This window comes from Gloeophyllum trabeum (genome assembly GCF_000344685.1).
Source record: "Gloeophyllum trabeum ATCC 11539 unplaced genomic scaffold GLOTRscaffold_00003, whole genome shotgun sequence".
Lineage (NCBI taxonomy): Eukaryota > Fungi > Basidiomycota > Agaricomycetes > Gloeophyllales > Gloeophyllaceae > Gloeophyllum > Gloeophyllum trabeum.
This window is the reverse complement of record NW_006920412.1, coordinates 2,172,617-2,196,037: the sequence shown is the minus strand read 5'-3', so window position 1 is coordinate 2,196,037 and position 23,421 is coordinate 2,172,617. Positions and strand designations below refer to the sequence as shown.

Sequence of the window (23,421 nt, the reverse complement as noted above, 5' to 3'; positions counted from 1 at the left end):
GCGGCCGATCCGTGAGAGATTCACTGCCAGACGTCGGGGAAGGAGGTCGCGGAGGAAGAGTAGACAGGCGGCGCGGCGGTAGGGTCAAAGTATCTATTTTGATGTTGCTGGTACACCCCGGCCGTCGTCGAAAGTGGTCCAGAGGAGCCACCCGCGGGCGTTGTAAGGACGGATGCTGGGTGTCGAGACGGGAGTGTCGAGGAGCCCGAGGATGCGGTATAGTTGTACTGGCTGAGGTCGTTGGACGGGTAGTACAGCTGGTGACTCTGGCTGCCTACGTCGCCGGCCCGAGAGTAATACGCGGTGGAGCGCGGAATTGACATGCTCGCCATGCCGGAAACCCCATCCGATAGACTGACAGACGACCCCGTCAGGGTCTGGCTGGATGACGAGAGGAAGGAAGAGTGCGAAGACATCGGGCGGGGAGAAGAAGTGTCACTGCGATTGGAAGCTGGGATCGGCCAGCTGCCATCAGCACTAGTAGCAGAGGATTGGCGGAACCGATGGCCAGGTGACGGAGGCATGGAAGAGACCGCTTGTATACTCGGGAGCTGGGGGGGGACCCCATTCGCGGTATACAACGCATACGGCGGGCTGCCAAACGGGGATTGGGGAGCAGACCCGAAAGCGGTGCGCGAAGACTCGAAGAGTTGCTGAGCCGAGGGCAGTCCAGCCCTAGCCTGTTTGCCCTCCCAGACCAGCTTGACATTCTGTTCGCGCTCCTCGCTCTTGCAGAGGGCCCATCGCATTTCCTTGAGAGCTCGCAAGCAAACCTCGACGTCCTCGTCAGATCCCTGTCCTTCTCCAGCCATGATGAACCCGGCAAAGAAGCACCCGTCTCGGACGATCCCAGCGTCGTATTCGAAGAACGTCGTGCCCAGGTTGTTCTTCATAATTTGGACTACGCTCCGCACTAAATAATGGCACTTCTGGGTCGCGAGTGTGTGTAGACGTCCAGCCTTGTCGTATTGGAGTGATGAGGAGGATGGGTATCCACTGCCGGAGGACGAGGATGACAGTGCAACGAGACGCTGCTTCAGCGCTTCGCGAATAACATTGTCTGTATGAATGCAGTAATTATTATATAGTGCAAATAAAGAATCGAGAAGACGTACGACACTCGAATATGTATATCTATCAATCCACAGATTAGTCCGTAAAGCAAAGTAATCCATGGCTGGGGACGCACCTGCCATCCATACACAAACCGAAGCACTTCATCTCTGGACAGGACACCCATGGAGCCTGCGGTAGGGGACTTGAGCGTCTCGAGCTCCTCCCATGCAGTGTCGAGCATCTCCCATGCCTCCCGCACCGAACTCTCGTCTATCTCGCCTCGTTGTCGGGCCCTAGGACCAGTTAGAGCTGCATGCACAAGGCGGCACGCGTTGGACACCCGTAGAGGCACGGCGCCGTAGTGATAGTGGACGGTGTAGGTCAGCGAGGTGCGGGTGAGTGGTGGAGGAGACGGCATGGTCGGCGAATGGGGCGTGGAGGACGGGGAGTGAGTGGACAGCGGGAGGGGCGGCAGCGTCGCTTGAAACGCATCGAGGTCATCTTCCGATCTGTGGCGTGCGCGAGGGTAATTTATCAGCACTAGTGTGGGTGGGCGCAGGCACGGACGCCCCGACAAGTAGGCCCGAGCGATAGGCACCATATATCATACAACGGCGGAATACTCACAGGTACAGTCGTCCGCCTTTCAGCCCAGTCGTAATGCCCTCGTGCGCGTAGGCGTACCAGAATATTCGCGCCCGGACTAGAGCGTCGATATATTCACCCTGGCCACTGTGTACCGGAGCAGGTGGCGAGAGACTGCACAGGGTGTATATCTGGCTGAGGGTTGACTCGTACATCGTCTGCAGGGAGGGGTGCGCAAGACACGTAAGGCTCCGAATCAGGACGGGCTTACTAATGTGAAACTCACGAGGCGTTCCATGGGGGGCTGCATATCTGAACAATACCACAACGTCAATGGATATAGAACAATTGAAAGGCGAACCGTTGCTTACCGACGGTCAGTGGTAATACAAGCAGCAGGACCCTGACGCCGTCCCAAGACGGTTTCCGCAGTATACCACATACGTCGATTAATCTCAGGATCTCTCGGAGCATGTCGTTCGTCCTGTCCTTCCTCCTTCGTATAGCGTCATATCGTTGCTCGATACCGCGAAGCGAGAGGTCGTCGGTGTTGAGATACAAGTTGCCACCCGGGGCTTCAGCTCCAGGGGACGCTGACGAGCGCTCAGAGGCATGTCCAGATGCGGATGCCGAATTGTTGGTGGCGTGAGGAAGGGAGGGGGACAAGAGAGGTGCTTCAGACTCCATAGGGTTGCCGGCTTCATCAAGGCCGAAGCTGTTTGCCCACACCACGAGGACCATGGCGATGAGCTGACCAGCGGTTCCCAATGCATCTGGGTTGCCTTTGCTGTACTCGAAGTACCGCGAAGTGAATTCCAAGGGATCCAGAATGGGTCCTACAATGGCAAGAAGGGTTAATATCGATTGGACTGCTTAGCGAGTGCATCAAAGCAGTTAGGGAATGACAGCGGCCCGAAGGACGGCACTATCTCGTGAGAGAAGCGCGAGGCAGTCGTAAATGGGGATTACGTAGAGCATGTGGTAACGTCGGGCAACGCGCCTCGGAGATGAGCACAATTAAAAAGTACTCACGCTGCATGCTGAACGCTCTGAAGAAGGGCGAGCTGAAGAACTCGGGCTTCAGCTTGGGGATCGCGCACAGGGACGTCTGTGAGACGGCGATGGTGTGTCCCGCGAGGAGGTTCATGGGATGCGAGTCGCTCTGCTGCACCTTGCCGTACACGGCCCTGCCAGGCGAATAAAATGAGCGGGCGGGGTGTGGGTGGGTGCTGCGGGCGGACTCACTCTACCTGCTGGAGGCGTCTGCCTCTGCGGAGGAGCTTGACTGCCTTGACCTGGGCAAACTCGTCTCTGGAACGGGACGCAGGGGGCATGAGTACATGGACGATGGGTGCGGATAAGGATGGAGGACGGAGTTTGTATGTGTTTACGCGTGTAGCAAGAAGGCAGGGCTATGAACGTACACGCATTTGAGACCCCGCTCTCTGCAGTTTGAGCACGCGATGAGCTGTCCGTCGAGGGCCGCGGCCTGGAGGTCCTTGAGGTCGCATCGCACCCTGTGCTTGGGGAGGCGGCGGTGAGCGGTCTGGTCAGCGAGGGCGGGGGCGGGCGGGGGCGTACCTGCGCATGCGACAGGCGCCGCACGCCGAGAACTGCTGCCTGGCGGACTTGGGCTTGGAGGACGTGCGGCGGGCGGGCGGCGGGGGGTAGGGCGGGCTGGCGGAGGATGCCCTGCGGTCGTCGGAGGAGGAGTCGGCCTTGGGGGACATGGTGGCCGTGTGGCCGGGGATGGGAAGGCGGGCCAGGAAAGGGAATGCGGGCCAGTGGCGCGGACGGGGGGTTATATAGGACAGGACTCGGACGCGCGCCGGAGGAGGACGCGGCGGGGAAGGCGGAGGGGGACGAAAACATCGGAAGAAGCGGTCGGTCACTGGCGTCACAAAACATATCGCGTCGAGTGACAGTCGAGTGACTGATCGCCTCTGTCCGTCCGCTCCTGCTCGCCCTCGTCCATCCCTCCTCGTTCCCTTTCCGGTCTCGGCCACTTTCGAGATCCGCCCCCAGTTCCTTAATTACCAGATCTCCCGATCCGTCGCCTGTTTGGCCCCGCCCCGTCCCCATTGGCTCCCCCGCCCAGGCTCCCGCCCAGCTCAATCTACCCTCTTATGCCCTCCCTGCCCTCCCGCGGCCCAGTGCCTAGAAAATAAAATACAACGCTGCGCCCTGTAGCACCCAGCAACAAATTACAACGCCGCCCCACCGTACCTAAATTTTCCTTCGTCTATCCCCGGCAACTCCTCTCCAGCAGCGTGTCGCACCGACATCGGTGCCAGCTCCATATGCACCCCCCGGTTGACACTCTTCCATCGCGGTCTTCGCGACGGCCCTCGCGTCCTCCACCTTCCCGGCGACTTGGGCTCCGTCCAAGATCCCAGAACCATATCTCTCATTCCGTCCTCGACTTGTCTAGCCGCGCCAACCAGATCCACCCTCGCACGCTCCGACTAATGGCGGTGCGAATGCCGTGTAAATTGACTCCTGCCCATTCCTAGCGCGATATGGTTCCAGATACGGGCGAGAAGCAGCGAGTTCTCACGCCCCGTGTGCACAGCCCCTCCCTTGGCTCAGCTCTCCGGTGCTCTCCGGCAAGCGCCATACTCACCGACGCTCTCGTTCTCACAGACCGCAGAAAATCTACCACACGGGTGCTTTCATGCTGGCATACCATGTACTGGATATTGCTTGCTCTACCCCTCATCATGATACCCATGCGGGTCCCATCACCGTCCGCCGGTTCGCGGCCCAAACAGCGGCAATATCTACCTTACTCTGCAACGACCCGTATGATGACAATCACACCTATTTCAGTACAAGGCGGCCGATATCGAATGGCATTTGCCGGCCTCTACTCTCCAATCTTCGCACGGAAGTATATGGGCATGAGCAACACTACTGCGACGCTCCATCGCGGCTAGCTACCCTCCGACTAACTTGTCCAACCCTCCAGCCTTCTTGATCGCGCGTCCCAGCTCCCCAGCCGTTCTCTGATCCACGTTCAGCTTTCTATCCCTCGCCATGGCTTCCAGATCCCTCCCATGCTTGTGCACGAGACGCTGGAGGTACCAAACCTCCGTCGACGAACTATGGCGTGTAGCTCGTGTTTGGGAGCTTGACAGCTCTTCTAGCACTAAAAAGGAAATAATTAGTTTCTATAAACAAATGGCGTGCGCGAAACACGCAAGCCGCGGCAGAAAATTATGACCGCAAACATAGAACGAAACGCGGAAGCATTCTGCACTTCAAGCTGTGAGCCAAAGGGATCGAGGATCTCTGCTCTAGAAGTATCCCTGAGACTGACGTGGGGGATATGCCCAGATCTCACTCATACTCTAGAGGGCACGAGATGGCGATCCGGCCATCCTTCCTGTCAATCAGGAATGAAGCTTTTGATGCGCTCTTTTCGCATCGTCCGCACTGTACAGCAGTATGCCAGCGTTTGTGTAACATGCCTAGCTTCCTTGAATCGCTTTGGCCGGTACTGCCTTCTCGGGCGTCGGCCGGAAGATCCTGTTGGACGCCACTGATATCATGTCCTTCCGGATATCGGGCTCTGAAAGCGTAGGGAAAAGGCGCTCTGAAGCCTTACCCCCATGACCTCGAATGCAATCAAAACAAGGAAACCTCGTGGACTCACGGCAGTCCGCGTACGAAACAAGATGACAGTATGAAAAGTGGGCATCACGCTCACCTTTGACGACCCCTGTGGATCTATTCGTATCGTCTGCGCCAATCGTGACCCAACGCCCCGCTTCGGCCTTCGGTGCTTCTTTCCATGCCTTTTCCTCCACCAGTACATCTTCGTCCTCTTCCTCCTTGTCACCTTCGTCTTCGCCCAAATCGACATCCAGAATATTGCCGTCTGCATCTCTGATAATGCGACCATAACCCTTCGGTACTCCTCCGTCCACCTCTTTTTCCTTACCCTTCGAAGGGGTACTCCGCTCGACACGCGCGGGAAGAGCGGGAGCCGAGGTGGTGGCTGAAGTTGATGCGGCTGCTGAAGAACTCGTTCCTAGAGGCATCTCGACTCCTCCCGACTGCGTTGGGTTTAGGGAGTGTACAAGGCCTAGGGCTTCGTAGCTATAATCCGCGCGCGATAGACGCGGAAAGTCAGACATGGATCACTCAAGGGGATTAATCAAAAGCATATGATGCCCGGGTGCTGTGGTACCAGGAACATTATTCAAAACAGGAACGTACTTTTGTCGGACGGTCTTACTTTTATCCCAAGCATCCTGCAGGGCCTTCGGACCTCGGATCGCTAGATAGAGTTGATTTGTTAGAACCAGCACAGGCGGTCGCACACTCGTATGGAAGTCCACTCCGGGAATTTAATGGAAGCGCAAGAAACCCAGAACCACCCCTCCAACAGGACCTAGTGTGAAAGACTGGATAGCAGATCGACCTACGGGGTTGTTTCTTCAATAAACGCTTAGCTCGGTTTGAATGGCGCACAGGCTTGTGCGAGCCAGATCTACTCTTCCGACGCTGCCGCGGATTGGTCATACTGCTCGGTCGGAAAGAGATTCAGCAAAATATAGAAGCAGTATAGTCACTCGAGTGAGCAGCTGCAGGGACCAGTGAAGCCTAGACGACTCAGAAAGTAGTCAAGAGTAAGTGATCTACTGCTTCGAGCCAATGAGAGCCGGGATACTACGATTTTTCGAACTCCGCCTCAGTTTCCACTTTGGTCGACCGATCCCGAGCACGACTTGTCTTCATTACACTACATTTCCTCTCCATAGGCTGCCTATTCTTGCCTAATAGATCGCCAGCAATGAGCAACTTCCACAGACTAGAAGTCCACCCTACGCCTGCTTACAAGCGCCTTGGGTCCTTTTCCCTTTCAGTGAGTTATTGCTAGCATCGGGATATCTAGGGATGAATGGATGCGAGCCTGACGCCGCAATCCAACCATTCTAGTCATTAGGGAAGCGGTGGGGAACTAGTCTGGGCGTCTGGGGCGCCGGTGCTGGTATCACTTTAATCTACGTGAGTTATGTTTTCCGCTTGTCTTCACTCCCGGTGGTCCTCCTGTCCTCCGCCGAGCTTCCACATGCCCCGACGCTTTGTACCTTCCTGTCGCTGGGCTTGGCCGTGCGACTGGACCCACTGAATTTGAAACACTGACATCTATTTCTTATTCCATGTTAGCTGCTCTCCGTTACACCGATCGTGAAGAACCGTCTGCTAGTCAAAGTGCCGGTGGTGAGCACCTGTGATGCAATTCGTCGGGCGGCTCATTCTGATTGGCGCGAAATAGCTCGGCCGGTACTACGAAGACACGACCCCTGCATCGGACAAGCCTTTCTAATATGGTGTATACTCCGGATTAATGCAGAAATGCCCTTCATTGATCGTCTCGGCCTCGTCGGTGTCCTGTCTACGATCACAAGGAGCGAGCTACGTCTCGAATACCGGTTGAACCGAATAAGATTCGCCTCGTGTTTCTCACTTTGACTGTTTCGGGTTCGGTTGAATCATAGTCGGTGTGATCCTTGGCTTCAACACGAGGCCATCAAGACCTCCAAAACGTCAGTAAGTAGTGGGGAAGAATAAGCCTAACGTCCAGGTAGATGTGAACCGATGATGTTTCGCCGAGCTACAGGTTTTCAGGTCAACGCTATCCCCTCTAGCTCAGTGAGTTGACACAGGGCGCCGAAAGGTACTGAAGACCTCTGGATGGGAGAAAATTCTATGCCGAGAATATTGAGCTGGGCGTGAGCCTCGGATGCCTACGATTCGCGTCTAGTCAGCGGCATGAACAATGGTCGCGGTGAATCTCTGTGTCGATCCAGGTGGTACCTGTACTGCTCGGGTGTGCCGCAGGTTGAGATCATGCTTCCGTGTCATCGCCTCCAGAATCTGCTTCTTCGTCTGTGGGTCCACCTCCGCCGGTTTGCAGAGCCTCTACTCGGATAGCACCTAATGCTGTTTACCTATTTTGTTCACCGTGATTCCTATCAAGTCCAGCGGCCCGTCTCCGGCGCGTTCTCTGAAAAATCATAGCTCGCTCTCCTTTACATGTTTGAAAGGACTTGACCCGTCTCCCTATACATCGTCAGTTGCCATATCCCAACCCGTGCGCCATCAAGCTTGCGGGGATCATCGCAAGTATCTGATTAGTAGGCCTATTATTCTAAGTTATTATACCTGTGGAGAAAGATGTCTTTGCTCGATCGATGGCAGCCGTCAAGTAAACTTCATTATTCCGACAGCGAAAACGTTCGATCCACACCAACGCTCGAACCACCAGCAGAATGCAGCGGAAGCATCTCACTTCGGTCTAACAAGTCGATGCACTGTCGATGCATCATGAGACAAGCGTCCTGGAAAAGGTAGTATGACATCATAAATGGCTCAACGTCGGCCCTGCTCCGTGCTCTGCACCGACGCCACTTGCTTGACTTCAATCTGCCTCGGAGAGGTTCAAAAACCATCCTCACTAATGCCCTGGACATGTGGGTGGCCTTGGAAGCCACATACGCCTTTGCTAAATATTGATACCTAGATCATAAGACGATAACCATCATCCCAAAGTTCCTCTACATGCACATTAGTACGCGCGACCCTAATCACATAAGTACTGCACCTTCTTAAAATTTTGCAGACGGCAAACGAGTACGCTTCAGCGTACGGATAGGTGATCACATCACCATCAACTAGTGACCACGCGGTCTTTCCGGTGAGTCGGGCTACTTCGAATTCTAGAGTTGGCGCAGCTGAATAGGGACAGTCAAGGCTCTGTGGGTTCGGTCAATGACTCTTCTGATGTGAATGGGCTGTAATATATCCTTGTATTTCCACCCTATGTATAGACTCAAGCTATTTGCAACCGGTGAACAAAGGCACCGACCCTACCGGCGGCGAGGTCATCGTGTAGCGTAGACCCGCTACGAGCGTCGGGCTCACCTCGCTGTTGGGAGCACTAATCTGTCAAGTGTCTGCAATACTCGTGCGTCAGCACCAGACACTTCGCGTCCTAGGAGTGTCTTCTGTCATGAAAAGATTTTATTGCAGTATCGACTGACATGCGCAACCAACGTGATGTGGGGTATCATTACATCGTGAAGAGGTCGTGAAGAAATAAATTAGTGTGTCGTCTTGGATGATGCTTTACCTGGAGGACCTAACCACCCTCCTACCTTCCGCTATGCCCGTCGAAAGTATGCATCCGAATATAGATATAGCGACCATGGTCGCGACCCACATGTACCCTCGTAACAGTTGCTTCTCCGAGGACAAAGCAAATAGCGAGCTTCAACCCCATGCGGTGAGGGCCCTGCGTGACTAAATACAAGTACATTGGACGCACCTTACAACAGCGGGGCTGATTGCGCGGGCAAAACACTGTGCGAAGGTCGCTATACCGTTGGTGGCGCCTAGGGCCGCAACACTCGGAGCATTCTCCTTAACTAGGATCATATTAAGCCTGGTCGGAGCAATGGAAGATTAGGAATACGGCCTCGACAAACATAATTAGGCATGACGTACGAGTATGCGAGGCAACCTAATCGAGAGAGTGCCAGCATTATCGCCACACCTATCCATACCAATGCCTTCGCATCCACGCTTACTTCGTCGTCTTGCAAGCCGGACCTCGCTATAGCGTTCAGCAAGGGCATCATCAGAAAGACGCATGGCCACAAGCCCATGCAAAAAGTGTACACTCTGGCGGTGTCGAATCGCCTCAGGACAACGGGAAGCAAGAAAAGCTGAACGCAAGCAGCTAAGCTGCCACACGTGGCGAGTGAATAACCGATCTCTGACGGCTGACATTGTTAACTTAGTGACCTAGCTTACCTGCGGAAGGAGAACTTGCACTTACCGAAAAGTGTAGACCACCTGAGGATATCGGTGAATAACACACGAGGACAAAGACAACATCAAATGCGGTCTCGACGAAACTCAGGGCAAATCCAGAAGCACATATGGCACGAATTATTGGCAGCGACAGAATTTCTTTGGCACTTGGAGGCGGTAACTCCCGCTTCATGTCATCGTCGTGGTCTGCAGCACCATATGACACAGAGTAATCGCGAGTGATCATGCGTGTTTTGATCGGCAGCGTCTGAAGATGCAAGTCAGAACGAAGATTCGGACTAAGGTGCAAACTTCTCACCTCTTCTAAGAATAGGAGAGCTAGTGCAGCACCTAAGAGGCAGATGCATGAGGCAACAGCACACGGTAGGAAGTAGGGGAAAGTTCTGAAGAATGCGCAATCAAAGACCTGCGGAAACTGTTCGTTTGGCTTTGACAAGGCACCGCCTAATAATGGCCTTCTCGGAGGGGGATCTATTAGTGTAGGCGGCGGGAGTTGTTGAAAGTCCCTCACCCAACAATGACACCAAGAGGCCACATAAGCCCGAAGAGAGGGTACGCAATTGCCTGGTTTGATGAATCCGTAATTTCAGCCAATATTGACTGGATCACGGCGACGTTGCCACAAAAGATCCCAGCTGGATAATGTCCACCATGAGCGAATGATTACGCGTCTGAAGGTCAAGCCAACACACCCAAGGCGCGCGCTGCTAAAACTCCGGCGAGAGTTCTCGAAAGGCCGAACATGAAAGAAGTAAAGGCGATGCCCACAGTACCCAGTATTACAACAGGGCGTCGTCCGACGACGTCTGTTACAGTGGTCAAGACCAGATCATTGCCAAAATGATGTAATTGCTCACCAGATAGACGTGCCCACTGGTAGATCGATATCAACTGAGCGATCGCGAATGCACTCTCGACCATACCGCTATAAAATCCAATTTTCGACGGATCATCTGTCACATGCATGGCCTGCAGCATCTCGTTGATGTAGGGGAATATTTGTGTGAATGCGATGGGGTCAACCAGCCTAATCGCGCACAATGCGGCCAGCTGTAGCTTTTCCAACGGTCTACCCTTTTGCGGAGAAATCCTTGACTCCAGCGTGTACTCATTCTGTAACAGGGAGGACGTCTCAGCGAAAAGGGTCACTTGATCATGAGTAGCGTTGTGGTGTTCAGTCGCCATTGTAGGATGCGCAGAGGGCGGTCAGAGGTCCGAATGGGAGGAAACGCAGAAAATGCGAGCGCTCTTCAGAGTTTATACCGTCGGAAGGATCAGGTCGAACTTATCGAGATTCGATCGCCGATGGAATCATCTAGAATTGGAGTTCTTTGAAGAGAAGCCTCTACGGACGTAAGAGCAGAGTCAAAGAGAAGAAACAAGCGTTGCAGGCCATTGAGGACGACCGAAGGTAAGTTTGTGGCAGAATCTGTGGCAGGACAACTAGATTGCAAGCAGAGGACGCACCGCAAGCAAGTGTCGCGATTGCGCCATGACCATCTCGAGCCAAAAGGGGAAAGTGGGCCACGTTCTGTCGCAAACGCCCGTGACGTCAGTTATAATCAAGAGCCAATCACGGCTCGCGTCAATTCTGTTTGCCGGTGATCTACGGTGGCCGGCGATCAAACGCGGTTCCAGCAAATATCAATCCACATCAGCGGCATATGCCGGCCTGATATTCTGTCGTGCAGCACTTGCAGCTGTCTCTCAGCGGCTAACTTGGCTTTCTGGTAGTCTATATCGTTCACATTTGCTAGCTTTATCCACTCCCTCGTAATGAACTTCAACGGCCAAGATAATCTTGTTCTGGTGGCGCCTCGCCCGGTGCGGTTGTCTTCAGGTACCCACTTCGCCCTTGATCGCTACAATCGTCTTGTATCAGCCCCTGCCGAACAGAACGATGGGGTATCTGCGGGAGATGCGCGCCAGCAAACACCTTTCGAAGAGTCCAAGCTTGATGTTTTCCTCAATTCTGCTGCATCACTGGGTAGAGACTCCGCTTCGCCGCGTGCGCCGTCCAGGTCTGAATATCGGCTTGATCGTGTGGACGGGATGCTAACCCTTGCGCTTGCCTAGATGTAGCCTTCCTTCCGAAGCGCTGGAAGAATTTTTATCCATTTTGAGACCATCGTCGCTCTTTACGCCGTCATCGCCACTCTTTCGCCCTCTACACGGGCGGACTATGTCAATCTCTTCGCTCCATTCACCCCAGATGCGAGCTCTCCATGACCGCAATAACTCCCCTAGTCCTGTTGCTTACATGGAAGTTGATCGCGTGATCAATGGCAGGAGGACCCCCCATAAGCTTTTGAAGGACAAGGAGAATACCGATGGCGCGCACGAAGCACTGCAGCCTGGCGCTTTCCACTCCAGCCTTCTTTGTAAGTTGTCCGTACTCGAGAACTGGCATATGTGTACCGACGATTACACTAGCCTCTCCTGTCTCCCGCTTTCATACTCGCAACCCGTTCCAGCGCCATCCTTCCTACGAGGTCATGTCCGGGCTCGTCCCTCCCGCAAGCTCAGCCATGTCACCGGCATTGGTCCCTTTGCCCTCTCCGACGCCCACCGAGCTGGACCTGTGATTTGCAAGCCCAACTATGACTCGCCGTCGACACGAACATACCAAGACTATACCGTCATGGCTATGTAACTAGTGTTTTGCAGTGTCCGTTTCTCGTATGTAGCGTCCTGCCTATTCCGATGTAACTTATGGCTCCCCGGCTATTATTCCCCTTCTTTCACCTCTAGTGACCTATATTCGTTGTTATATATCCTTTCGGTTTGTACGTCTTCGGGCATTGGTTAGTATACCCCCTTTGTGGATATATATTATATCTGTGGTATGTTGTCTAGTTAACACGAATCAACAATTGTACTTAGTCACTATCGTTATTTTGCTGCACGCCCAGATCCACGCTGGTGCGTCGCTGTCGTACTCTTGCGGCCAGCTTGTTATTAACCGCTGTCAACAACCCAAGGTATTTCACTGAGCTCTACTTACTCTTGCCAGTCGGGGATGGTAGAAACTTGTGCCTGGTCCCTTGTTCTCCGTATGTTTGTGATCTCCCCACCGTCGAGACCCGCACTCGGCCCCATTCACAGCCTCCCACAAACCTCCGATGTCCATAAATCATGGTCCCGTACCTGTTCCTAGTTGCGTACTATGTTAGGCCTCCCCTCCTGGATCCTCCTCGAGACCGGAGGTGACAGGTACATCAACATACATACTATAGCTAGCGCTGCATAAGGCTAGAATTCTGTGTGAACCAATTTCTCCGCTCTTATGCCAAGACACAAGCCGACGTGCTCCGTATATGTGATTGTATGATGTCAGTCTGCAAAAGTGTCTCGATGGCCCGAAAGTCTTGCCAGGCATGTATCACTCGGGTAGTACGAGGGAGTACGCTGGTACAGTGCGGTACTCCGATGGTACCGGGTTCGCCTTTCCGGCATGTAACATAGACATCCATAGTCCAGTCCTCATTTGCATTTACATATGCAAAGATATTGACGTGGAAACACCATCAACCGATTGCAAGACGAATCACATGGATATTCACGCTCTTTAAGAAGGATAAAGACTCTGCCGAAGGACCCTTCGCACTCGCAACGAAGCTCCTTGACTCTTGAAGTCCGGAGCTGCGCGCCCTGTCCAGGTTAGACGGATACATTACATTGAAACAGGAAGGCGCGAGGTAATCCAAGAGCCGCTATCAATTTATATGTCCCAGGGTGACCTCGCCTGACCGCCCACACCTTCCGTTAAGAACATAGGCGTTCCGTCCTGGTTGATGTAGAAGCTGTCTTCGAGGCGGACGCCCACCTATATTCGTACCAACGGAATGATTGCTTGGTTCCGATACATTGGCAGAAACCACAGCAGACGCACCTTTCCTTCGATGTAGACACCAGGCTCATCTGAGAAGGTATGGCCAGTACGTATCACATCCTCGCTCCCACCGCGTAGGTAAGGAGATTCGTGGACTTCCAGCCCTATCCCTAATGATAAATCCAAGACTTCAGACTAGCCTGAGCGTATTGGAGAACCATTAACTAACCATGTCCGAGTCTGTGCGTGAAATACCTGCCGCGTCCTGCTTCTGATATCACAGCTCGCGCAGCTTCGTCCACTGTCTTCGTTACTGCACCATCGTAAGCAGCCGAAAGCGCTGCTCTCTGGGCTGTATGGATCAGATACCAAATGGACAGGTGCTCTGGCGGTATAACTGAGCCTTCAACTGCGAACGTCTTTTACATACCCATTCGATAATCCTTCGATAGAATCGGAATGCAGTACGCTCACCCTAGTGACATCACTGTTATAGCCATGCAGGGAACCACCGCAGTCGATGAGAACGAAATCCGCCTTACTCAAGACACGATCAGTTCCAGAGCCGTGGGGCAAAGCCGCATTTTCTAATAATGCGTGACAGGCGTTAGTATTCAGATCGGTACTCAAAACATGATGGTACTTGCCGCCGAACAATACAAGGGCAAATACGTTGACTAGACCTGCCGAGGACAGCGCCTTTCGCATGAGTGAACCAGCTTCCGATTCGCGGATGCCAATGAATAATTTCTTTCGCACTTCCCTGATGGCTAAGGCTGTAACCTTTGTCAAGAAGACCATTTCATCGAACCGGCGGCAAATATCCAGAATAAATTGCCTTACTTCATTGACGCACTTCAAGATATCCAGTTCTGCTTCGGATTTGCGCTCTCTCAGCTGTTGCACTTCTATTGGTGCTGGGAGAACCAATGTCTGGGGAGCTGCTGCTCTCAGGCCATCCGCAATGAACGTACGTGTACTGCCGTCCACAAAGATTATGCCATCACCCTCCCCTAAGGAAGGTAGAAGATGGTAAACTGCGACTTTGTAAGGATCTGCTTCCTCCGGCCATTCCGCATATTCGATCTGAGAGCCACTCGGCACATGCAGCAGCTTAGCACGAGTTGCCTCGAATTTCGGCGTCAGTATAGAAACTTTGCCCTGTACTTCTGGTACACCCCCGCTAGAGGAGAGTACCTCGGGGGTGATCACTAGGAGCAGGGGACGCTCGGATAGAGACCACTGCGCGCTCGAAAGATTCGCATAGAATTCGGCACTAGCTCCAGGTTCGGCGATGTAAGCGGAGGCATTCAGGGCATGCAGCACGCGAGCCAGGGCCGTCTGACGACTAGCGAACTCCGAGGGGCTTATCGCAGGTATATGGCTGCAATGCTCTGCCAAGTGTTGGAAGTCGTCTGGAGGCGGTACCAAACTCTTCCCGCGCAGACTCGGAGACCCGGGCCAGAGTGCGTATAAGATACAGAGTGCAACAATTCCTATTGCTCCCTGTTAGATGTCAGACTACACGGTCTACATTCACGAGTATTATCCTTACTGGCAGTGATAAACGAAGAGTAATGAAAGGGGGACTGGCCTCAGGTCCGCCAGGTCGACCGTCAAGATTCTCTACAGGGATCTTCAGAGAGGTTGCCATTAGGGCTGTACACAGCGGGAGCAGCACTGGCAAGCCTCCTTAGGTCAAATTTGCTGCACGCAGCGGATCGCTGACTAACGAAGAGAAGGTACCCGCAAAGGCGTCCGAGTCGCTTACTATTAGAGCCAGCTGATCATGATAGATGTACGGCCAGGCTCCTAAAACCACCGTACGCGTTGACGTTCTCTCGTCTTTTTCATTCTGTATCCGGTAATTCTCACATAAAACATAATATTTCACTTCGAATTCTGCCCTAGTAATTAGAGGAGCGCGAACGCTAAGGACGGGTGGTTTAGGAGCCTGATGTACGGCAAGCTAAAGTGGAGGCTATTTGGGATTCCGGAATGGGCGTGGCCTAAAGCCTAAGTTGGCCCATTTATGTCGCTAAGTTGACGTTGAAAACCGGGACGACCACTAGTAGTACTGGTGCCACTGTCAGTTTCTAATGACTTGTCAAGGTCTGAGTCCTGACTCTTCGAATTATCCGACTCCCGATTGTGATAATAGATACACCTCGCACAGTGCGGAACGTACCTGTTGTTGGTTTAAACGCATCTGACCATGTCTGACATATGATATATCATAATCGAATCACTAAACAAAGGTCCCGGGCCGTACTTACAGCGAGGATGGCAAGTACACCAGGTCAAAAGTCTCAGGCTTTCGGCCTTCTAAGGACATGAATCTACCACGAAGCGTTCCAGTCTCGGAGGGCCATAGATAACTTACGCCAACGCTTGTCGCCAGATGGAGTGTCCTACAATGTGTTGCCATGTATCCGGTGTATCGCCGCAGATAGCCTGACGAAGGCAATCAGGCAAGTAGTTGCAAAGTAGATGATAGCTTTATAAAATCGTTCCCTGTGCATGATTCAGACAATCTCTTCTGGAGGTTGCTACTAGAGTCGGAAGTGAGAGACTGTCCAAGGCCTGTTGAAGGAGATCGCAACTCCAGAGGAATCGGGCGGCTCCTCAGGCTGATCGTGGCAGGGTGGTGGCATTCCACTCACCATATAATCTGCGGCAATGTCACCATAAAGAGCTTCCTCTGGACTCGAAACTTTTAGACGCAGCTGGAGAACTTCGTGATTGCGCAGCCATTGGAAACATGGCCTGTGGTGTGAGGTCCTCACTTCACAGGTGGTAAGCCAGCCTACACCTACCTCACCACTCTTCGATCTTGGAGTCGTTCTATGTCCTTCAAGGTAGCTCAGATGACCCCACTTTGTACATGCATCCCCTGAGACTTGGAAGCCGGAGATACGCGTCGTATGTATGAGTGGAATTGCACCCAGGCCAGTCGCACGCAGTCTCTGAAAAGCGGCACGTCAGGATCAGCTGAGCAGTTCCGAACCAGGCCCCACGAAGATGAAAAGTCTTACCACACATCCACATGGTTTAACATCAGAATCGACCTATATTTTGTGCGCAGTGTCAAACAAGCCAGGGTAGAAGTGTCAAGGTAACTCAAGGGCAAAAACGCTCAATATAGAGCCAATCTAACGCAGCAAGGTCAATATCTTTTCATTCTGTTCGTCCTGACCATGCGTGCCCTCTTGCCAGCCTCTACCAGTGCTACCACGGCTTCTACGGATGCAACATTGCAAGACGCGTGAAGTACCAGCGTGGAAGGCAGTATCCTACACCGTAACAAGAACTATAATCTGGAAGAGAATTTGCGAGCTGCGTTAATTAATATTATTTTGTCCCACGCGTGGGTGGTAATCGGCATGGTCTGCGGCCATGGGGAATCCGAGTCCATCAGCCTCGGTAAGCGTCCAGAGACGTGTATTGTCCAAACTGATACTGAACCCGACCTATTAAGACGGGGCACATCATGGAAGATTTCGAGCCATATGCACGCGTCGTCCATGTCCCGACGGGCGCGGCTCCGCAGGGTCTGCGCAACAGTCTCTGTTCTGCATGCACGAGGGAGGCCATAACGTTAACGACGAACCAACCCACTTCATGTGATCATCCTGGTGTGACCATAAGAATCCATTTCGAGCTCCTGCTCAGGATGAACCGTCCGACGAACCCGAATGTAATGCAAACAATCGAGTCTCTCAGGGCGTGAAGCTTCAAGCTTGTAAGAATAGGATGCGAAGTGAAGCCTCCATGATAATGAAGACCCCGAAACCGTGCATGAGATTTCGGGATTTTGACAGCTATACCACCATTGTTTCTGGAAAAGATTACCATATTGTCAATGTCTCGGACTACATTCTTGGACGTTACTTCGGGCTTCAGAGGATAATAACTAACAGTGTCCAGGGTCATACCGATAAAGTCACGCGTCTGGAGGCGCGAATGCTGCACGCGGGTTCTTCGATACCGGCGGTCGTTGCGCGACAGTGAATCCGCGACGATATCCCGAGTTGTGCAGCATCTCTCGTCCATACGAACTCAGTTCTGCGGTTCCTGACGCGAATAAAAGGCATGGTTACCGTCCCCCCATCTCAACTTTCCTTCCTTTCCTTTCCCCTTCGCTTTCTTTCGCCTCTAGGGCCAGGATGAAGTACTCTTTTTTCTCCGCACTACTAGCGGCGGCCTTGAGCTTACCGAGCGCGGTCTACGCACTCGGCTCTTCGTGTTCTTCCCCTCTGGGAGCCGGAACGGCAGCTCCTGGTGACCCGTTCTGGTTGCAGAACATTGAGCACCAAGGCACCGCTGCCTTCAATCCTGATCCTAGCGCCTACCAAGTCTTCAGGAATGTGAAGGACTTTGGAGCAAAGGGTGACGGTGTGACCGACGATACCGAGGCTATCAAGTGAGGCTTTAGGCTCAAGCTGTGCATATAATACGCTGACGTTAACTAGCAATGCCATTTCATCTGGTTCTCGATGTGGACAAGGCTGCAACTCCACTACGTGAGCTACTCCAGAAGCAGATGGTCTTTTTTACTAACGAGAAGGACAGTGTTTCGCCTGCTCTTGTGTTCTTTCCCCAAGGGTATGGCCTATCTTGCGTTGAGACCGGATGACAAACTCAAGCCATCCATAGAAAATACCTCGTCTCATCACCCATCATTGCATATTACTATACCCAGCTGATTGGAGACGCCCGAAGTCCTCCCACTCTGCTTGCAAGCTCGGGTTTCTCCGGAATTGCAGTCATCGGTGAGTTTTCGGAGTTTCGCTCACCTAGTCGTGTCTGATTGAGCCGCAGATGCCGATCCATATATTCCCGGTGGTAACGGCGCCCAATGGTATACCAATCAGAATAACTTGTGAGTGTACACTACATCTGAGGGAGCCAGGTCAAGTCTCATCAGAGCCTTCCAGTTTCCGCTCTGTGCGCAACTTCGTCATTGATGTGACGCAAGTGCCTGCTGCTACCTCGGCGACTGGTCTGCACTGGCAAGTATCACAGTCAACGTCTCTGATCAATATCGTGGTCAATATGTCAACGGCGTCCGGGAACAATCACCAAGGTATGTGCGATATTCTCGTACAGAACCTTTCTGGGCCCAAGCTGACTTTCCCTAGGTATATTTATGGAGAACGGAAGGTACGAATAATCTGGCATTGCTTCCAATTTCTACCTTATTCACCCGGTCGGATCCAGTGGGGGTTTCATGGGAGGTGAGCTATTTTCATTCTGACACTAGGTATACTATCTCACCATGATCACAGATCTTGTCTTCAACGGCGGTCCGTCATACGTCCATTTGGATTGATCTTTGACGAACATGCATGACTTATATAGGGAAGTATGGCATTTGGGTCGGGAACCAGCAGTGAGTCATATTTACTATCATGTCGATCATGCGTACCATGTTGAGCATATCGAAGGTTCACAGTCCGCAACATTACTGTAAACAATGCTGCCACTGGTGAGCGGCTCACCCAAATATATTTGGTAGCTTAGTCAACCTCGTGACAGCTGTGTATTCTTCATGGAATTGGGGTAGGCTCAGGCTGCGATATCTGCAAAAGGATGCTCAATTCACAAATGTAGGTTGGACATTCCAAAGGGTCACTATCAACAATTGTCAGGTATGTGCCTGCAGTTATCTCTGTAAGGCAATCTGATACAATTATAATTAACAGGTCGGATTCGACGTTGCCACCGGAGGCTTAAGCCAATCGGATCAGGTAAGGATGGTCGCCTTTTCTACGTTTCTAATACGGTCCTGATTATAAACATAGACTAGTGAGGCCTTGGCTATCATTGACGCCGTTGTCAGCAACACTCCCATTTTCTATCGAACGTCGACCGCTAGCAATGGCAAACTCGGGGGCTCAATCGTCCTTAACAATGTCCAGCTAAACAACGTGCCCACTGCCGTCGGTGTCGTGGGAGGCGCGGTCGTCCTCGAGGGCGGAAGTACCACCATTAGCTCTTGGGGCCAAGGCAACACGTATAGCGGAACGGGTTCTACAGGCACATTCGTACAAGGAAACATCCCGGCTCCTAACATTGCATCCAACCTTCTGGACGGTTCCGGGTTCGTGTTTGGAAAGTCTCATCCCCAGTACGCCGACTATGCCGTCTCGCAATTTGTCAGTGTCAAGTCCCAGGGCGCCAAAGGTGATGGGTCTACCGACGATACGGCTGCGCTGCAAGCCGTTTTCGATCAGGTGCGTTCAATAAACCTTTAACTTAGCCGTCGTCGTGAACTACGCACAGTACTCTGGCTGCAAAATCATATTCTTCGACGCCGGAACTTATTACATCACATCTACCCTCACCATTCCCGCCGGCACGCAACTGGTAGGTGAGGCATGGTCTGTCATCATGGGTGGTGGCAGCGCCTTCTCCGATCAATCCAACCCGACTCCTGTGGTGCAAGTTGGGGCCTCTGGTTCTAGCGGCGTTATTGAGATCACGGACCTCATCTTCACCACGAAGGCGCAAGGTACATGAAGGTGTACGACCACTATTTCAGTTCCGCTAATACTTCTTTACGCAAGCTCCTGGAGCTGTGGTAGTCGAGTGGAACGTCCAGCAATCGTCGCAGGGTGCTGCTGGCATGTGGGACTCGCACATCAGGCATGTTCTGATATTCGAATTATCCACCATCTTTTTCACGCCCGCCCTATAGGCTCGGGGGAGCTGCAGGCACCAATCTTCAAGAGCCCGCCTGTGTCGCTGGCGTAGACCCGGCAAACTGCTATGCCGCATTCCTTGCTCTTCACATCACATCAGGTGCTAGCGCCTATCTGGAAGTAAGTATTGGTCGCTCCGCTACCATTAATAGCCTAATCCTCCTTAAGGGCACTTGGGTTTGGCTTGCGGATCACGATCTTGATGGCGACGGTTACTCACAGATCTCCCTGGCAAGTGGGCGTGGTGTCCTGTCTGAGTCTGCCGGTCCTGTCTGGTTAATTGGTACCGGTGAGTAATCCAGTGCACCTCGTCCCACTTCATCAATTGACTGATAATACGATGGAACTTAGCCTGTGCGTAGAATTATAGACCTATCTTGCCAAGCCTGACAGCTACGCAGCTGAGCATCATGTGATGTACCAGTACGCTCTTATAGGAGCCAAGAACCACTACTTGGGTCTCATTCAGACTGAGACAGTAAGCCGACTATTTCCTTCAGTGCCCATTACAAAGTATTAACAATCTTGTCTTCTAGCCCTATTTCCAGCCTGACCCCGCCCCACCGACGCCGTTCACCACGAACTCTGCTTACCACGATCCCACGTTCAGCGGTTCGCAGTCCGCTTGGGGTCTCTACGTGGAAACCTCTAGCGACATTGTCATTTTCGGTGTGGACCATTTTGTGCGATTCCTATCTTCCAGCTTACGCCTCCGAATAGGTGCTGGTCACTACAGCTTCTACGATGTGAGTTTTGATGGTTGTGTGCTTCTCAGGATGCTCTGTAACCTCTCCCAATAGAACTACTCTCAGGATTGCCTGGATACCAATACTTGCCAAAGCCAGATCGTGAATACCGACTCGGGCTCGTCCATCCAGATCTACAGTCTCTCCACCGTAGGGACAACTTACCAAGTCAGCGTGAACAGCCAGGGCATCGTGAATCAAGACGAGAACATCAATGGGTTCGCTTCCACCGTCACGTATTGGTCGCCATCATGATTGTTTGTGCCCGTGCGCTCTCGACGTCGAGCATCGGCGTCGCCACTCTCATTACTTCTTAGTGTGCTGTTGATGGTGCATCAGCAGTGACTGGCATTCAATAATCACGTCCCACTTTCATTCCCCATATACCATTCCCATTCTCCTCGGTTGTTGTTGCAGATACAAAGAGCTAATATGAGCTAGCCTCATGCTTGAGCGAAGTATGCAACGTGGCTTAGACAACAATTCAATGTATAAAACTGGTACCTCCGAATAAGAACACCCGAGGTAGATAACTTGCGTTGAGCGTGGCCATCATATGCAAGGGGGGGCGGAGAAAGCCTCGACGGGTTGGCGGTCACGGGGTCCTGCTCTCTCATTGGACGATGATCATGAGTCGCTGAGGCTGTCTACTGTACTCGAGTGTATCTCCCGAGAGCACTACACACCCAAATGCACCTAGAGTTGGTGACCACCCCAGCTTTATGCATTACTGAAGCTCAATTGGCAACCAGCCGAAGGTCGTAACCGCCAAAATGGGTCCAACTCAGGCTCCTAAACCACCACGCTCCTCTACCCAGCAGTTGTTCCGAGGCGGCGCATCTACTAGGGCAATCGGTTATGTGCGGACCGTGTGCAAGACATGCGATACCTACTAAATTTAGCTCTGGCTTGCCTCTCCACGACTGCTGGCAGAAAACATCTGTAAACATGTGCCACCTTTACAAGTGACTGCCTTTTCAAGTGCAGTCTTGCTTGGTGCGTCTCCTGCTTGCTTCTCGATGCTGCCTCTGCCTCTGTGGGCAGTCCGTGTCCTTGAGCTATACAACATCACTATGGTAGTGTGAACACTTTCCAGTGAGTTCTGCATGTAGAACTTCCATAACATATATCCAGTTCCCTGGGAGATCAAGACTCAAGCGGCTGAAGGGGATGTTGTCTCGTCTACGGTAACAGCAGATCTTTTCAATCACAGAAAAGAAATTGCTACACTAGTAAACCAAGCCTTACATATGTGGTGCTCTTCCAAGCATCAATTTGTTGCAGTTCCTCTACCACATACAAACCATTCAGAAGGCCAGTGGGCTACCAAAATGGTGTATTCAGTCTATAACATATATATCATGGCCTCAGTATACTCGTCATTATGAATTAGTATAAGAGACCTGCAGCATACAGTGCTGAGGCCAGGGTTGTCAGTGACTACGTTAATACTACGTTAATACCGTGGGAATGACCAACTGACTGTTGTGACGGTAATTTGGTCAGTAGTCACAGTATTTATGGTGGCTGAGGGCCTGGGCAGCAGGGTACAACTATTATTTCGTGCCTGTGGTATATTAACCAGGATCTAAGTGGATGTAGTGGGCTCTATAATGTATCTTAACGCCAATGCTAATCTTTTGCATGCAGAGCAGAGCCCATAACCCGCTTTCAACCAGTTTAGCAGGTTCATATTGGTGTAGTTGCGGCAAACGGGAAATGCCAACATCCTTGCCCGTGGCGTGCGAAACATCACGCTAAATTTAATACGGCGGAACATTCCGCATTTTCCCTTGCTATTCCCGCTACCGTAGGTAGTGGGTCTTGGACCCCCGGCCGTTCGCAGGTTTCCTGCGATCGTTTCAAGATCTACGTGATCTATTTGACACTATTTGGCTCTTAACCGTATATGGCGGACGGCAGGACCGGCACACGGCTTTGGACCAATCAAAGACGGGGTCCTCAAAGGACCCCGATTGTAAAACCACGTGGCATCTCTCTTTCCATCTTTAGCCAAGGTGGCGGATGCTGGTCAAGGGACTCAAGAGAACAGACATGACCTAGCTTGGGGCGTTGGAGATGCGGTCTCCAGGTGAAAGCAGCATACTTCAATGTCAGCTGTTTTACATAAATGACTTGTATACTCAGAACCTGAGGGAGGAGTGAGTGGACATCTCTTCAAATCGTTGAGGTGAATGCTCAGTCGGAAATCATGGCTGGAACACAACTGCTTTCGCAAAATAAATATATTAGTATATGATGCTGCTCAGGATGTCAAGTTTTCAGCTTGCTACCAAATCTTATCTATGTCTACGGTAGCGGGCTCTGCCGCTCGCACGGCCCTACCGCCTTATTTTGAGCTCCGTTGCCCTGCTAGCGAAAGGACTGTGACTACAGTGACCACGTGGTTATACCTAGTAATTTCGGTAATAACTGAAGTCATTTCAGTCACAGTCACGAATAATGACTATGACGCGCCAACACTGGCTGAGGCCATCATGTACAGAGGTATCGAGAGGCGGGTGGGAGACGCACCACGCGAGACTGCACTCAAAAGGCAGTCACTTGTAATGGTGGCCGCATGTTTACAGATGTTTTCTGCCAGCGGTCGTGGAGAGCCAGCTAGAGTAAAGTTTACCATAATCATACAGCT

At 52.3% G+C, this 23,421-nt stretch overlaps 7 protein-coding genes across 7 annotated transcripts; 3 read left to right on the top strand and 4 right to left on the bottom strand.

The window, feature by feature from the left end:
• Positions 1–20: 20 nt before the first annotated feature.
• GLOTRDRAFT_120144 (uncharacterized protein) lies at positions 21–3,371 on the bottom strand (the record flags this gene model as incomplete). Its single annotated transcript, XM_007865391.1, has 10 exons — positions 21–1,060; positions 1,116–1,134; positions 1,190–1,565; positions 1,684–1,859; positions 1,928–1,953; positions 2,013–2,477; positions 2,674–2,828; positions 2,887–2,952; positions 3,066–3,158; positions 3,223–3,371. 10 exons carry the CDS (start codon positions 3,369–3,371, stop codon positions 21–23), a joined length of 2,565 nt encoding a protein of 854 aa, XP_007863582.1.
• A 1,105-nt stretch (positions 3,372–4,476) lies between these two features.
• GLOTRDRAFT_57339 (uncharacterized protein) lies at positions 4,477–6,286 on the bottom strand. The gene is made up of 4 exons (XM_007864868.1): positions 6,072–6,286; positions 5,863–5,923; positions 5,351–5,742; positions 4,477–4,789 (listed from the first exon to the last, which is right to left on the bottom strand). The coding sequence occupies exons 1-4, from the start codon at positions 6,166–6,168 to the stop codon at positions 4,578–4,580; spliced, it is 762 nt and encodes a 253-aa protein (XP_007863059.1). The 5' UTR covers positions 6,169–6,286; the 3' UTR covers positions 4,477–4,577.
• Positions 6,287–6,382: 96 nt separating this feature from the next.
• On the top strand, positions 6,383–7,176 carry GLOTRDRAFT_110174 (uncharacterized protein). Its single transcript, XM_007865390.1, has 4 exons — positions 6,383–6,511; positions 6,586–6,654; positions 6,817–6,870; positions 6,926–7,176. Exons 1-4 carry the CDS (start codon positions 6,440–6,442, stop codon positions 6,974–6,976), a joined length of 246 nt encoding a protein of 81 aa, XP_007863581.1. The 5' UTR covers positions 6,383–6,439; the 3' UTR covers positions 6,977–7,176.
• A 1,478-nt stretch (positions 7,177–8,654) lies between these two features.
• Positions 8,655–10,671, bottom strand: GLOTRDRAFT_72769 (MFS general substrate transporter; the record flags this gene model as incomplete). Its single annotated transcript, XM_007865389.1, has 8 exons — positions 8,655–8,920; positions 8,978–9,094; positions 9,157–9,434; positions 9,491–9,733; positions 9,785–9,941; positions 9,998–10,121; positions 10,179–10,292; positions 10,344–10,671. 8 exons carry the CDS (start codon positions 10,669–10,671, stop codon positions 8,779–8,781), a joined length of 1,503 nt encoding a protein of 500 aa, XP_007863580.1. The 3' UTR covers positions 8,655–8,778.
• A 502-nt stretch (positions 10,672–11,173) lies between these two features.
• Positions 11,174–12,373, top strand: GLOTRDRAFT_114826 (uncharacterized protein). The gene is made up of 3 exons (XM_007865388.1): positions 11,174–11,507; positions 11,563–11,867; positions 11,920–12,373. Exons 1-3 carry the CDS (start codon positions 11,263–11,265, stop codon positions 12,069–12,071), a joined length of 702 nt encoding a protein of 233 aa, XP_007863579.1. The 5' UTR covers positions 11,174–11,262; the 3' UTR covers positions 12,072–12,373.
• A 648-nt stretch (positions 12,374–13,021) lies between these two features.
• GLOTRDRAFT_114825 (Creatinase/aminopeptidase) lies at positions 13,022–14,972 on the bottom strand (the record flags this gene model as incomplete). The annotated part of the gene is made up of 7 exons (XM_007865387.1): positions 13,022–13,312; positions 13,379–13,488; positions 13,548–13,737; positions 13,793–13,905; positions 13,966–14,101; positions 14,162–14,710; positions 14,874–14,972. 7 exons carry the CDS (start codon positions 14,970–14,972, stop codon positions 13,208–13,210), a joined length of 1,302 nt encoding a protein of 433 aa, XP_007863578.1. The 3' UTR covers positions 13,022–13,207.
• Positions 14,973–17,484: 2,512 nt separating this feature from the next.
• GLOTRDRAFT_126879 (beta-1,3-glucanase) lies at positions 17,485–21,023 on the top strand (the record flags this gene model as incomplete). The annotated part of the gene is made up of 23 exons (XM_007865386.1): positions 17,485–17,741; positions 17,791–17,841; positions 17,891–17,923; positions 17,975–18,090; positions 18,140–18,200; positions 18,256–18,404; positions 18,460–18,481; positions 18,539–18,555; positions 18,607–18,624; positions 18,680–18,710; positions 18,766–18,806; positions 18,857–18,880; positions 18,932–18,969; positions 19,024–19,068; positions 19,123–19,554; positions 19,604–19,832; positions 19,888–19,948; positions 20,019–20,142; positions 20,191–20,311; positions 20,424–20,500; positions 20,559–20,691; positions 20,743–20,768; positions 20,823–21,023. The coding sequence occupies 23 exons, from the start codon at positions 17,485–17,487 to the stop codon at positions 21,021–21,023; spliced, it is 2,307 nt and encodes a 768-aa protein (XP_007863577.1).
• Between the last annotated feature and the right edge of the window lie 2,398 nt (positions 21,024–23,421).